This window comes from Rhinolophus sinicus, linkage group LG01 (assembly GCF_036562045.2).
Source record: "Rhinolophus sinicus isolate RSC01 linkage group LG01, ASM3656204v1, whole genome shotgun sequence".
NCBI classification, from domain to species: Eukaryota; Metazoa; Chordata; class Mammalia; order Chiroptera; family Rhinolophidae; genus Rhinolophus; species Rhinolophus sinicus.
The window spans coordinates 145,799,187-145,812,914 of NC_133751.1; the positions used below are offsets into that span (position 1 = coordinate 145,799,187).

At 40.2% G+C, this 13,728-nt stretch overlaps 1 protein-coding gene across 3 annotated transcripts in view; it reads right to left on the reverse strand.

Annotated features, from left to right (window-relative positions):
* ACVR1 (activin A receptor type 1) overlaps positions 1-13,728 on the reverse strand; it is a 128,075-nt gene that overhangs the window by 25,027 nt on the left and 89,320 nt on the right. For all 3 annotated transcript variants that reach the window (XM_074336651.1, XM_074336653.1, XM_074336663.1), the window contains 3 exons: positions 13,150-13,361; positions 9,695-9,794; positions 5,967-6,113 (listed from right to left, as the gene is read on the reverse strand). In XM_074336651.1, the coding sequence (XP_074192752.1) occupies positions 5,967-6,113; positions 9,695-9,794; positions 13,150-13,361 (459 nt within the window). The remainder of the gene's footprint in view (positions 1-5,966; positions 6,114-9,694; positions 9,795-13,149; positions 13,362-13,728) is intronic.

Sequence of the window (13,728 nt, forward strand, 5' to 3'; positions counted from 1 at the left end):
CAACAGACCAGTAAGATAGATATCATTGTACTCATTTCACAAGTAATAAAGTGGCTGCTAGAAAATGCCATGGATCACACAGCTATTGTGCTGCCACCCACTCCACGTTTGGCGCCAGCTGTCCTGCTACACCACACCTTGCATAGGAAGCTCTGGGCAGCAAGAAAAGCCCCCTACTTAGTCATCATCCTCATCAACAAGAGAAGCAGCTCTTACTTATTGAGTATTAACAATGCGCCAAGCACTTCCCGTGCAGTCCTCCATCAACCACATGAAGTAGGTAGATGACATCACTGACATTAAGTCATTAATGCTCCCTAGCAGTCAGGTTCTAAAACCCCATACTCTTACCCACGATAGCATACCACCCCCAAACAGGTTGACCGCTACTCAGAGAAAGACATCTGACATTTGTACCCATGAGACATCTGCAAAGTGAACCAAATAACATCTCCATGCCTTGATTTCCTACCTCTTTCTCTCTCTTCCTGTGAAACAGTTCCCACAGCCAGTCTTAGTCTCTCACGCCTTCCCTACTGTCCAATCTGTCCGTCGCCCCATAGTTTTTCTCCTGGGGCCCTTAGCTGGCCACCGTAGGAATCAAAATGTGTACTTAGACATTAGTAATTCTTACTCAAAAAATGTTTCTGCTGTATCATTTTAAACCAAATGATATTAATCTTTAATGCTTTTCTCAAAAGTAAATAGCCCCGGGCCGGCCCGGTGGCTCAGGTGGTTGGAGCGCTGTGCTCCTACCAAGGTCGTCAGTTCGATTCCCACTTGGGCCAGTGAGCTGTGCCATCTACAGCTAAGATTTTGAAAACAGCTCTCGCTAGAGCTAGGCTGCTGTGTGCTGCCCTGGGCTGCTGTGTGCTGCCGTAGGCTACCGTGCGCTGCCAGGAGTGGCCGGTGGCCAGCGTGAGTGGCCGGCAGCCGGTGAGAGCTACACAACTAGACTGAGAAAACAATGGCTTGAACCGGAGTGGGGAGGGAGGTGGGGAAAGGGGTGGGGGAAGTAAATAGCCCCAACTATAAAAGCACCACTCAGAAGAAATTAAATGACTGCTGCATATTTATGTAGCTACTGATTTCTCTTCTCAAGGGAGAGCAACCTCTGATTAAATAAACAAATAAATAAATAACAAATAAATGTTTATTCTCTCACCTGCCCTAAGCCCTCTAGGTCTTAGAGATGGATTTTGTCTGTCCCATTAATTACGCTCTAGACCTTCAGGAAAAACAACTTTTAAATAAGCAGGATTTCTTTTTAACTGTTTATCTTTCATGTGCCAATTATATTACTACATTTTCTTCCAACTGCTAGAGCATTTTTATAAGATTTTTGCATTTTCAGTCAAAGCACTCTACTGTTCACACAGGTTGAACAGGTAACGCCTATGCACTGGAACTCTGGCCTGTGTTCATAACAGGGAGAGAAAACGACACAGCCAAAGTCATCCTCCCAGGCTCCTCAAGAGCTAAAACAAAATCCAAAATCTTAAGTGAGGTAACCAGTGTCCCTTCTGACCCTCTCCCAGGAACCAGACACTGGGCGGCTCTGAGAGCCGAGGAGTGAGACCATCACACAGTGGAGCACAGTGATTGAGTGTTGGGCCCCAGAGCCAAACTACTGGGTTCCCATAATGGTTCCACCATCACCCAGCTGGGCAGAACCCAGCAACAAGTCACATAACATCTCCATCTTGGTTTCCTCAGTTGTAGGATAAGGGTAACATCATCATATGTCTCAAAGGGTTACTGTGAGAATAAAAGAGTTACTAGATACAAAGTACTTCATGTGATGCCTAATATATATTAAGTGTTCAAGAATACTTGGTTATTGTTATATTTTAAAATAGCTCAGGGTTCAATTAAAACCACCATAATTTTCAGCTCCTGGCTCTGTACCAACAACACAAAACCACAATAATTTTGTAATTTAATTTTTTTGTGGGTGGTTTCCTTTACTTCCCAGGGGTGTCCAGAAATTCTCACTGATGAAATGGTTATCTCAGAGATCTGAAGATGGAGGGTGGTGATATTTGTGCAAGATGATCTATTTAATATGGTGAAAATGGTAAATTTCATGTTATGTGTATTTTACCACACCTATTTTAAAGAGTGTACAATAAGACTCTGGAGTGAAATTCTCACGTTAATGCAATCTTCTTGGTTTTAGTGATGAGGAAAAGAATGCTTAGAAACATACACCTTTGGCCCAGAGTCACACAGTGGGCCTCTCATGGTGCTGACAGTAGAAATCAGTCTCCCAAATTCACAGACAACTCTTCTTGCCACCACACAACACAGCCTCCCATTACTCACGTTATCTGTGGACTTCTGTACCAGACATAGCAAAAGAGTTGAAATCCAAACCGGTCCATTTGAAAGATACTGTTTTACAAGTTCAATTAGGAGGATAAACAATGAAGGCCCAGAGTTTTATATGTATGCATATGTGTGTGTATTTGTGTATGTGTGTGTAACTTATGTATTTTGGGGAGTTAGCAACACTCAAGGGTGGGAGAAATCACGATCTGATATTCAAAACACAATAAGCTCTTTAAATAGACAATCACAGAAAACCTTAAAGTCTCCACATCCATAAAACTGGTAAAGTAGAGAAAGAACAACAACAACAACAACAAAAAAAAAGGTTGTGCATTTCTACAAGCTTTCTCAACTAAAAGGACTACCCAATAAGAGCAATTCATTGGCTGTAATCATGATGAGGGTAGAAAGATCTCATGAATTCAGAATTTCCATGGATCATTAGGTAATAACAAATGGACAATGTTTTGCCTTATGTGATTACACTAAGAGAACCTCATTTCTCTCTTATGAATCCTATTGCAAAGGTGACTATCAAATTCCCCTTGTGATTAAATCCAATTCAATAAATATGTACTGAGCGCCTACCATGTGTATAGTACTGTCCTCAGCACTGAATGTGAAAGCAAAATCAATGGAAATAATTCTTGTCCTCATTGTACAATTATCACAGGTCATTTAACTCAAGTGTATGGATAAAGTGACTATTTGCATAGCACAGTGCTATCTAGAACACTTTGCTCAATGAGCCTGTGAGCCCCAGGAGAATGAGAGGGGACACCTGAACATGCCCTTCCTTCAATGAGTCTCAGATCCTCATGCCTCTTAGCGTATGTTCATCTGCCCATTAAGAGTAATTCTAGTGTTTAAAGATAAGTACTTCTTGTACCTCATGGCTTCTAACATAACCAATGCCTTATCTGGTGCTCAACCTCAGTCCATTCCAGTGTCAGAGGAAAAGCTGGGACATTTAAGGGTCACTTTGACTGTTGATGAATTTCCACCTCATACTCTGACTAAGAAGCACCCCTGTTAGTATATGATCATCTAGTCAACTTGAGTGCAGGGTACAGAACTGTGGTAAGAGTTAGACTGCCTGGTGTGAGTCTCACTCAGCTCTACTCTTCAACCTGCTGGGTGATGTTAATCTGTGTGTACCTCAGTTAGCTCATAAAACTAGGAAAACAAGAGTACTTCCTACCCTTATGGTCGTGATGAAGATTAAATAAGGAAATGCACAGACAGCATTTAAACCAGTGCTTACTGCATAGTAACTAGTCCTTATTGCTGTTGTTATTGCCATCATTACTGCAACATAAGGCAGAGCGTTTTAAGAGTTAGAGCAGAGGTACAGAGTGAGGGACTGCAGAAAAGCACAATTAAATCTACTGGGAGGGACTAGAAGGGAACTGAGAAGTTTTGATGGAAAGAGAGGTGGTTGGAGGGTGGGATGGGGACAATGCGTGATTGAGAACAACATGAACAGAGGCAGACACCCTAATATTCTTAGCAATCCCAAGGGATGGCAAATATCAGAAATGGCTGCGTGTGGGCATATTTGTAGAGGAGGCTCCAGAGACTCCGTGGATCCCAAAAGAGAGAGTCTGGAATGTCAGGCTCAGAAGCCACAAACGTTGCAGGCCATGTGGGAGTCATCAAAGACATTCTGAGCAAAAGTATCTCAGCTCCCCAATGGAAGATAACTCAGTGTAGAGAGATGGACTGGAAAGGGGAGACCATCAGCAATCATACAAGTGAGGAGTCTTATGTGATGGCTAGGGCCCAAGGGCTAAGGGAAGGGGGGAAAAATCAACAGCAGAAACTGAGACAATTCTGACAGGGAACATACAACCATACTGTTGAAGCAACATATTAGACAACTGTCAAACCATTATTTCAAGACAACTTGACTCAGATTTAATACTAAATTGGCAGTACAGTCATGTACCATTTAACAACAAGAACGCATTTCTCCAAATGCATCATTAGGCAATTTTGTTATTGTGCAAACATCACATAGAGTGTACTTACACAATCCTCAATGGTACAGCCTACTACACACCGAGGCTATATCATCTAGCCTATTGCTACCAGGCTACAAACCTGTATAGCATGTTACTGTACTGGACACTGTAGGCAACTGTAACACAATGGTAAGTATTTATATATCTAAACATATCTAAGCATACATTTTACTGTAGAAAAGGTACAGTAAAAATACAACGTAAAAGGTAAAAAATGGTACACCAACATAGAGCATGGACCATGAATGGAGCTGGCTGGACTAAAAGTTGCTCTGGGTGAGTCCGTGAATGAGTGCTGAGTGAAGATGAAAGCCAAGGACATTACTGCACATCACTGTGGACTTTATAAACACTGCACACTTGGGCTTCACTAAATTTATAAAACAACATGAGATTAAATCAAACACAAGAGAAACTGATGCAATTCAAGAGACATAGTAAACATGAGATGTTTGAGGTTGTTTCAGGGTAACATGGCAGACGGTTTTGAAGTAAGCTTTTTTTGTTTTTTATAAGTAGAAAGAGTATACTCTAAAATAACAATAGAAAGTATAGTACAGTAAATACATAAACCACTAACATGGTCATTTATTATCATTATTAAGTATTATGTGCTGCACATAATTGTATATGATATACTTTTAAAAACTGGCAACACAGTAGGTTTGTTTACACCTGCGTCACCACAAACACATGAGTAATGCACTGCACTATGTCACTTTGATGGCTGTGATGTCACTTAGGTGATAGGAATTTCTCAGTCATTATAATCTTATGGGACCACTGTCATATCTGTGGTAAGTCATTGACTGAAATGTCTGAAATGTCGTTATGCATCACATGACTGTAGTGAAATAGAAATCAATTCTAGCAACAGCCTTCCTATAAACCATGAAGTGGCCAACACTGTCCTATACAGGTCAAATTCTATACAGACTTTATATCTACTATTAATGAAGTACTCCAGGCAGCATTCATCACAGATATAATTATATAAACACATTTAGAAAAATTTTTCAAAAACATAGAAGTCAGTGGGCACCAGGAATATTCTCACCCTTAATACTTCTGTAGCAATATTTCCATGAGCTCTTCACATATTTCACAAATGTTTTTAAGCTTTAGTTTCCAATTAAAATGTATGCTAAATCCCTCTATGAATCTGGGCTTTAAAAGCGATGCCGAGTTCGACGGAATGTGCATTTAATTACAATGTCCCTGGGAGCTGTGAATCTCTAGGAAATCATCCAAAGATCTTTTTTAGTTTGAGTCAAGTAATAAATATTCAAAAAAGGTGGGGTAAGGAGAACAACCAATGAAGCCTTAAAGTGAACAACCCGGGCAAATTTTTGTTGTTTAAATAACGACCCGCAGAATAAGAAACAATAACAATTTCGTTTTCCTCATTGGGCGAATCTTCAAACTTAGCTTCCTTGCAGATTTAAACAAGAAAATCAGTGGTAAAAAATTAAACGGTATGTAAATGCTAATGATCCCCTATATGGCTTTTCAGGAGAGGCAGGCTAATTCATATACACCAAATTAGAGAGGACAAAGGCAGGCAAATTGTGTTCTAGATAAAATTAATGAGGGGATTACCTTTGTACTTACCTAAAATATTTTCATGCCTCAGCATCACAGTATTGTACAATTCTGTTTCCCTGAACCACGACTTCTCATCCCGGGAAGAGAAGATCTTCACAGCAACATTCTCCCCTTGCCAGCTGCCCCTCCACACCTCACCATACCTGCCTTTCCCTGTGGGAAGCAACACAGAGGTGTCATTGGACAGATGGGCAGGATAAGTAGCCAGTAAACTTTGTGCCTACAACTCTTAGCTCCTCCCATTTTTAACCGGGAAACTAATTCAATTTGGGGATATAAATATTACCACAACGTTTTGCCTGTAAAGACATACAAAAGTAAGGTGGAAACTGCCCCTCCCAGCCACCCCGTTGATAATCAATTAAACACCCTCAGTATCTGTACTGCACAATTAGCTACTAATGACAAAGTTTACATTTAAATGCCTCGATTAAGAGGTATGAAATGCATATGGTTTTTTAAAGTACCTGAAAGTTAGTGAAACTTAGAAAATGGTACAAATTATTAGATTGCAGTGTTGTGCTGAAAGCCAGAAAGTGTATGTGGCTAAACTGAAGAACTTACTTGATTCCTTCCCTTCATACAGGAGCAACATAGGCATTTTCTAAGAGATCAAATTTGTGAATTTACATATGCATTTATATTTTCCACAAAGGAGACGATTGATTAAGTTTGAGATGTGTGTTCGAAAGGATTAAAAAAAAAAAAAATCACACACAAACACACAAAAAACAAAGATGTGAAGGAGATCAACAAGCAGCCACTGCCATCCCTAAAGGATTTCTTGGTGGAGGATGTATTTCAAAAGAGGATTTGCAAAGTCTTAAACACATAATCCCAGAACAGTTCTGATTTCTGACATTGGTCATGGGTATTTGCTTGTTAGCCCCTGTGATGCCACACGTGGGCTACACTGAAAGGGCCAACTGGAGAAGACATTTTCTAAAACGTGTGATCTGATCTGTTGGGTGCCTGCCCCCTCCTGCAGCAGCCACACACCTGTCAGCTTGTCAATTCCAAGCTCCCTCGGCCATTCTTCTACTTAATTACAGGTAGGGGTCAGCAGGAAGGTTGGGAGGAGGAGGTAACTACTACGAGATTCGGGGGATCAACACAGGGTATAATCAAGGTTAAAGACATAAGGGGCACCGAGCTAGGCATGCAGCAGGAGATACAACTTGCAGTGCAGAGGGGCTCTCTACCGAGGCAAGTGGCTGCTGGGAATCACAGCACGTAATAAGTAGCTGCAGCACCACCTGCAAAGACAGGACTACAGCTCTTGGCTGAAAAAATAAGCTACTCAGAACCCAAACGTGGAGGGAGAAAGCATGTCTACCCGGGTGACTCACCTGAAACATAAACGAAACCACTCAATCTAGATTTCCTTATAATAAACAATGTCTCTATTAAACACCAATAATTAATCTAAAAGGATGTTAAATGTGGTCAGTAAGTGGTCATTGTGGGTCACTGTCAGGTCATACAAAAAGTATTTCATACAAGATTAATTTTAATAGTCAATTAATAAAGCAATTGCCCAGCATTTGTAGCTCAAAATGAAGGCTAGCGCTAAGATACTACAAAATCAGCTGCTAGAAAATGGCATGGTAACCTTTTCCTGCCTCTGGTTCTCTTCTGTATCTTTCTTTGCCCTTTGTCGTCCTAGTCTCAGTAGGAAGGAGAGAAATCTCCCAGAGAATTGGGACATTACTATAAAGTTCCCTTAAAGCCTTTTTTATAAAAGAAAACAGAGATGGATGTCAGGGTAAGTAGACAGAATTAAAATAGAAACTCCATTCAATGATTTTCAAATGCTTTTAACTTGTCAAACGCTTTCTGCAAATGCATCCTTATGCAGAACTCCCTGAAGATAGAAGCACAGCTGCCCAAAAGTCCTGGCCTTGGAGTCCCACAAAGGGGATCCCTAAGGCATCTGAAATTTGAGGGTTCACCGATCATCACCTGGAAAAGACTGATCTCGTCCAAGTTTCCAAGCTTTTGAAACAAAAATGGTAATATACTATCCAAGCAGTTCACCACATACATTTTGAAGACTGTACCACATGAACAGTAACTATAAGCTACTGAAAAGGCATTGCTTTTATTCAAGACTTTAGCACTAAGCTAACAAAGTGCTTTCATTGAATTTACATTATTCCCCCCCCCCAAAAAAAAAAATGCTGAAGAATATCTATACAACCAGAAGTAATATGTATTTTTAAAGGTGCAACATTATTTTGCCGTTTGTATTCGGGGGTCAATCTCTAAGGACTGATCTTGAGACCGCTGCTCTGGGAATGGTGAGAGGCCATGGACCAGGAGGGTGGAGGTAACACAGGTACATGCCTCCTTTCTCTGCCTCTCACTCCTACTCAGGAACCCCCTTGTTCATAATCAAATAGGATTTTAACTGGTACAAGAGGACAACCCTGGTCGTGTGCAATGTGCAAATTTGTGACTATTCCATTTTCATTTTCTCCAGTGCAGAGGAGAAGCGTGAAGGGGCATTCAGAAACAGTCACAGGAGCTGCAGACGGAGAGAAACGGCAACAGCCTCCTGCTGGGCGCCTGTGTGAAGGTGGCAGCCACTGTTCTTACTACCTCTGCCCATCCCTTTCCACTGTCAGGTTTGGGAGTGTCCTGGTTTTCATGAAAACAGAAAGAAAAGCCAGGAGATAGCAGCTAAGTAGTGGGGGAGGCTTGTAATAGCCAGCCACCTACCAAAAGCTGCCAAGTCCAGCCCAAAGAAACAAGGAGAATTAGGAGGTGAGTATGGAGACTTCGCCAACCCACCCTTGTTACTGTGGCCATCCCTGCGTGCCGTCTAAAGGAGAAATTAGTGAAAACTATCATGGGGCTGGCAAATATCCACCAACCATTTAAAAGTAAAACTAATGAAAATTGGGACTTCTAAAAAGTATTTTGCGCCATCTTTCTAGAAGGCAATCCAGCAATACATAAACCAACCCATAAAAAAAAGTCACAGATTTTGACCCAGGAACCCCCAGTACCTGGGAATTTATTCTAAGCACTCAAGAGAAAGACGCAATGTGTACAAAATCTTTCTCAAGCAATACTGTTAAAGATAAACTAAGATTCAATAGACTATTATTACACAGTCTTAAAATATTTCTGATGTGTACAAATATAAGGAAATGTGAGCTTAAAATTGAAAAAAAGGACACAAATAATATGCACACTATGATTACATCTATCTATACATACGTTCCTATATGGGAAAATGTGAGCGGCCACAAAGAAATATACATAGCTCTTGTTTAAACAAAGCAGTTAGAAAAGTAGCTTTGGTAAATTTATTTCATTATTTTTAAAGGCAGGGGAAGAGTGTGAGGGATTAGAATATTACAATAAGCAAGTTTATGGTCCAAAGGCCAACTTACCTCTGATCATTCAATACCTATAATCAGGAGCAGCCATATTAATTCATGTTTCAAGAATTCCCATCATCCCAAAGGGTGTACTTGCAAGTGGAAGCTTCTGACTAACCATTCTCTCTACTAACTAGTGATAAATCCCTCTGGCAAGGACTTCAGCGAGTTCAGGCGCTCCAACACAAGTCATGGAGAAGAGAGACATAGCCATACCACACAGCTACCCCACATCTCCCTTTAAGAAGCAACAGGCAACAAGACGGATTTCCTAAGTTCCATCCTACTTCTAGAAGCACAACTTACATTGCATAGAACCCGCAAAGGAAGGGAAAAAAGAATTACCGACACACTCCAACAGCGTGATCTGACGAGCCACCGTTCTCTGTACCAGAAAAGGAAGACCAGAGCCACTTCCTGATGTACACGAATGATCCAATAAATCCTGAAGTTCAAGACAAGGAGAAAAACAAGCTATTGAGAACCAGCTCTCGTGTAGTGTATGAACATGCATGTTGTTGTAACTCACATGGGCGCACGGCCTGCTAATGAGCCTGGACAGCCCCCCTGGAGGGAGGATTGGTGTACTTCTCAGGGAAACCAGAAGCTAGCCCTTTCCTGATAGGTTTTCCTGAGGGACAAGTAGCCCTTCCTTGCACCCAGAGTTTCAGAATTAAATATATGAAGAAGCTGAGTGGACCAAGTTGAAGACGCAAATTAGAAAGTCCAGGAAGCGAGGTAAGCACAGGAAGCGGAAGAAAAAAGAGCAGGTGGGGCAAAATGGAGGGAAAGGGTCTTCAAGTCCATGCGCTGGAAATAACTGACCACATTCTGCTCTGCTCATAAATATCTATCAAAGGATCCACTTTAGTTGACATGCCAACTACAGGACTCTAATAAGGAAGAAATAAATTAGGAATAAGGAACAGACAACTCTAATGTTGTTTGTATTAGAGACACCAGTGGCTATGTAAATCATCAAACTGGTACTCAAGCAGAGAGGTTCCCTTTTAGGGGTCACAAAATTAACACCTACGTGTCCTTTCTTAATGTGAATTACCCACAAATCAGAGAGAGGAAAAAATAAAACTTTCATTAAAAACCTAAAACCATGCCCCCAATCTGCTTCTAAAAGTGAACATGTTGTAAAAAAGATTCCCAGTTAATTCATTCATAGATTTTTCCTTCCTAGGAAAAGAAGGAGTCAGCCAAGAAGCAGAGGTATTTTTGTATCCGGAATGAATTATCTGTAATAAACATTATTGTGCCCATGGTGATGCTGGTAAGGGTGCGGTAACAGTGAGCTAATTTTCCTCAAAGCTCATCCTTTCCGTAACATTTCAGCTGGCCTATTGACGTGGTTCATTGATTTGTTTGCATGTCATCTATTTTTTTTTTCACTTGTTCTGAGCACCACTGTGAAGTACTGTTGATCAGCAAAGTTACCAAAAGCTGAACATCCAAAGGAAGAAATTCAGAATCCTTAAAAAAATCACAAAATGGATAATCAGCAAGATATTGAGCGTAGATGAAGTGGAGTTTCACATCCCTCTAACCATCTATTTGCTGCTCTTTCTTCTCTTTATTCATTCAATTTTTTAAGAGACTAATTCTGAAAATTAAATTAATACGTTGTTTTTCATAATACATAATCCTGGTTCTAAAACTAGTTCATAGCTTAAGGAGGGGGAGAGGGAGGAAATAAAACAAAGACTGACAAACAAGTATTTCAACTCCTGGACCCCAAGGCTTCTTTTCAATGTAAGGGTGCTGTTTAGTAAGGTGTGCTTTGCTGAATCATATAAATGAGCGTATCGCTTAAATGAGCAAGCATGTAGACCAATCATGACGACTTGCTTTAAACAGGGTTCTTTACTGTGTTATTATATCGTGATATACTGTCAACTCACGTGATTGAGTTGAGAAGACTATTTCAGCATACACTCCTATTTCTCTTTCAAAATTATAGAAGCTATTTAAACAGTAATTTATATGAGGTAGTCCTGTTATTGGCCATGGAAATTGCTTATGTTAGTAGTTCCGAGGAACAAAGTTCTGACTAATCTATTTTAGAATCTTGCTTTGATAAAGCTTTGTCAGAATTCAGCCTTGTATCTTCTTTCCACTAACTCAATAAACTCATTTAATTTTCCTTAAAACTTCAAATAAACTGCTAAGTACACTTCCAATGAAAAACTGTATTTCTCTACTTTTTGAAAAGGAAATGTCCTAGCTCCTCTTTTCTCAGTGTCGCTGTATCACCATTTAAATAGGTAGGTAAAACAAAGCTCAACAGGGTCCTTCCCTCCACTTCAAACCAAAAAGTATACTTGACAGGAGGCCCAACGATGGGGAAGGCAGCAGGATGGGATATTTCTCAGCCTGTATCAGCCACGACCAAATATTTTAACAACTCGCCAAGGATGGTCCAGGTGTAGTACCTGAGCCACAAAAACTGGTGAGGGCTAGTCTTCTCCAACAAAAAGGAAGTTGCAGGGCAGGCTTATCTGCAGAACTGCCAGACACTTTTAACACTTTTTTGTTGTCTAGCAGAGTAAGACTTAATACAAAATGATCTTAGGGAACAGATACACATGGTCATGGCATTAAATAACAGAATCACATTATAAAATTATTACCTTGGTTGTCTTTCAATTCATCAGATGATGACAAGGCATCTCAGAAGGGTACTGTTATGTCACTAACACCTCTAACACTCACTGCTCTTCACCTGTTCCACGGCAGGCATCAGACTCAGCACAGTGTGCCTTTTAGAATGTTACTGCTTTTCTCTTTTGCACTTTCTGGTAAAACCTATTTATAGCAAATGATTCCTTTTTCTCACTTAAGTTTTAAAGTTCCTTTAAAATGAACACTTGAGAAACAATTTTGAAACACAAAAAAAGGAAGACAGTCACTTTTTAATGTGATTTCATCATTTCTAAAATCTGCAAATGAGCACACTTAAAATGTACAAGTACAATAGTTTCGAATCCTGCACTGTCCCGTAGGGTAGTTCCTAGCCATGTGTTGACAGTGAGCAAGTGAAGTAGGGCTAGTCTGAACTGTTATAGGCTAAGTGTAAAATATATATCAGATTTGGAAAACTTATTTCAAAAAGAAGTAAAATATCTCATTAATATTTCTTTATATGTTGACATAATAATTATACCTATCAGGTTAAATATATTGTTGAAATTAATATCACCTAGGATTTTTTTTTTTTTTTTTTAATTTTTATTAAGGTGGCTACTAGAAAATTCAAAATTACATATGCAGCTCACATATTTCTACTGGACAGCACTGGTTTGACCAAATAGCAACACTCCACAAGGGGGCAGCACACAAGCATGAAAAATTTAATAGCTGCTTTTTTCGAATGTGAAGTTTTAAAGTCTTAAATTACAGGGTGTTGAAATAATCTGGAAGGGAAACAGATGTTTGATATTAAGCAAAAGGTGCTTTTTTTGAAATTGATTTTATTGCTAAAAGCAGAGTAACTGAGTACCATAATCCCCAAATCCCCACTAACATTATGGGTTACCTTTCTCCTTTCCCCTTCCTCCCCCAAACCTGCTAACGTAAATCCCCTCTCTCATTTAATATAAATGTTGTCTAAGATGAATGTTCTCGCATAGGAGAGACCAGACAGGTGCCAGCACATTCTTGCTTAGGACGTAGGTGACCAGGGTATGTGAGCACACTGTCCAGTCACCAGTTTAGCGTTTCATGCTCAAAATAAGAAAGCGTCCCTTGGCCATCTTCATCATGCTTAGGATTCCCTGGGGTAACAGACTCACTGCTAAAGTGCTGTCTCCAACATTGGTGGTGATGAGCCCTTCGATGGTACCATACTCCACATCTCTGGGATTGAGGCGTTCTTGGTTGCGCCTTTTAAATTTTCGGAGAGCGACTCCCAGTAGGCAAGCTAGAAGGCATACTGCAAACACTACAGACAGAATAATGAGGCCGACCTCCAAATGGAAATTCTGTGTCCCAGGAAAGGATTTCCCTGGAGATGGGGGAGAAAAAGGTAATTGGCTGTTTAAGGATCACGGTTTACTTATTATTTAATACGTATAACCAATACCCTAACAAGTAGCTCCTGATCCTGACCACATGGTCTCCCAAGTCACAAAGTGTTAAAACTTACATACTTCTTAACACCTGGCCAATAGCCCAGTCATTTTAACCATTATTCATTTAGACACAACCAGAAAAAATTCCACTGAGAACCAACCATATTAATGCATGTATGTGAAAGTGCTTTTAAAATATAAAGTACTATACAAATCTCTGGTACTACTCTTATTAACTTGGATTTGATCTGTAAGGATGTTTTATCATCAAGCCCTTGCAGACAGACATTATGCTGTAAT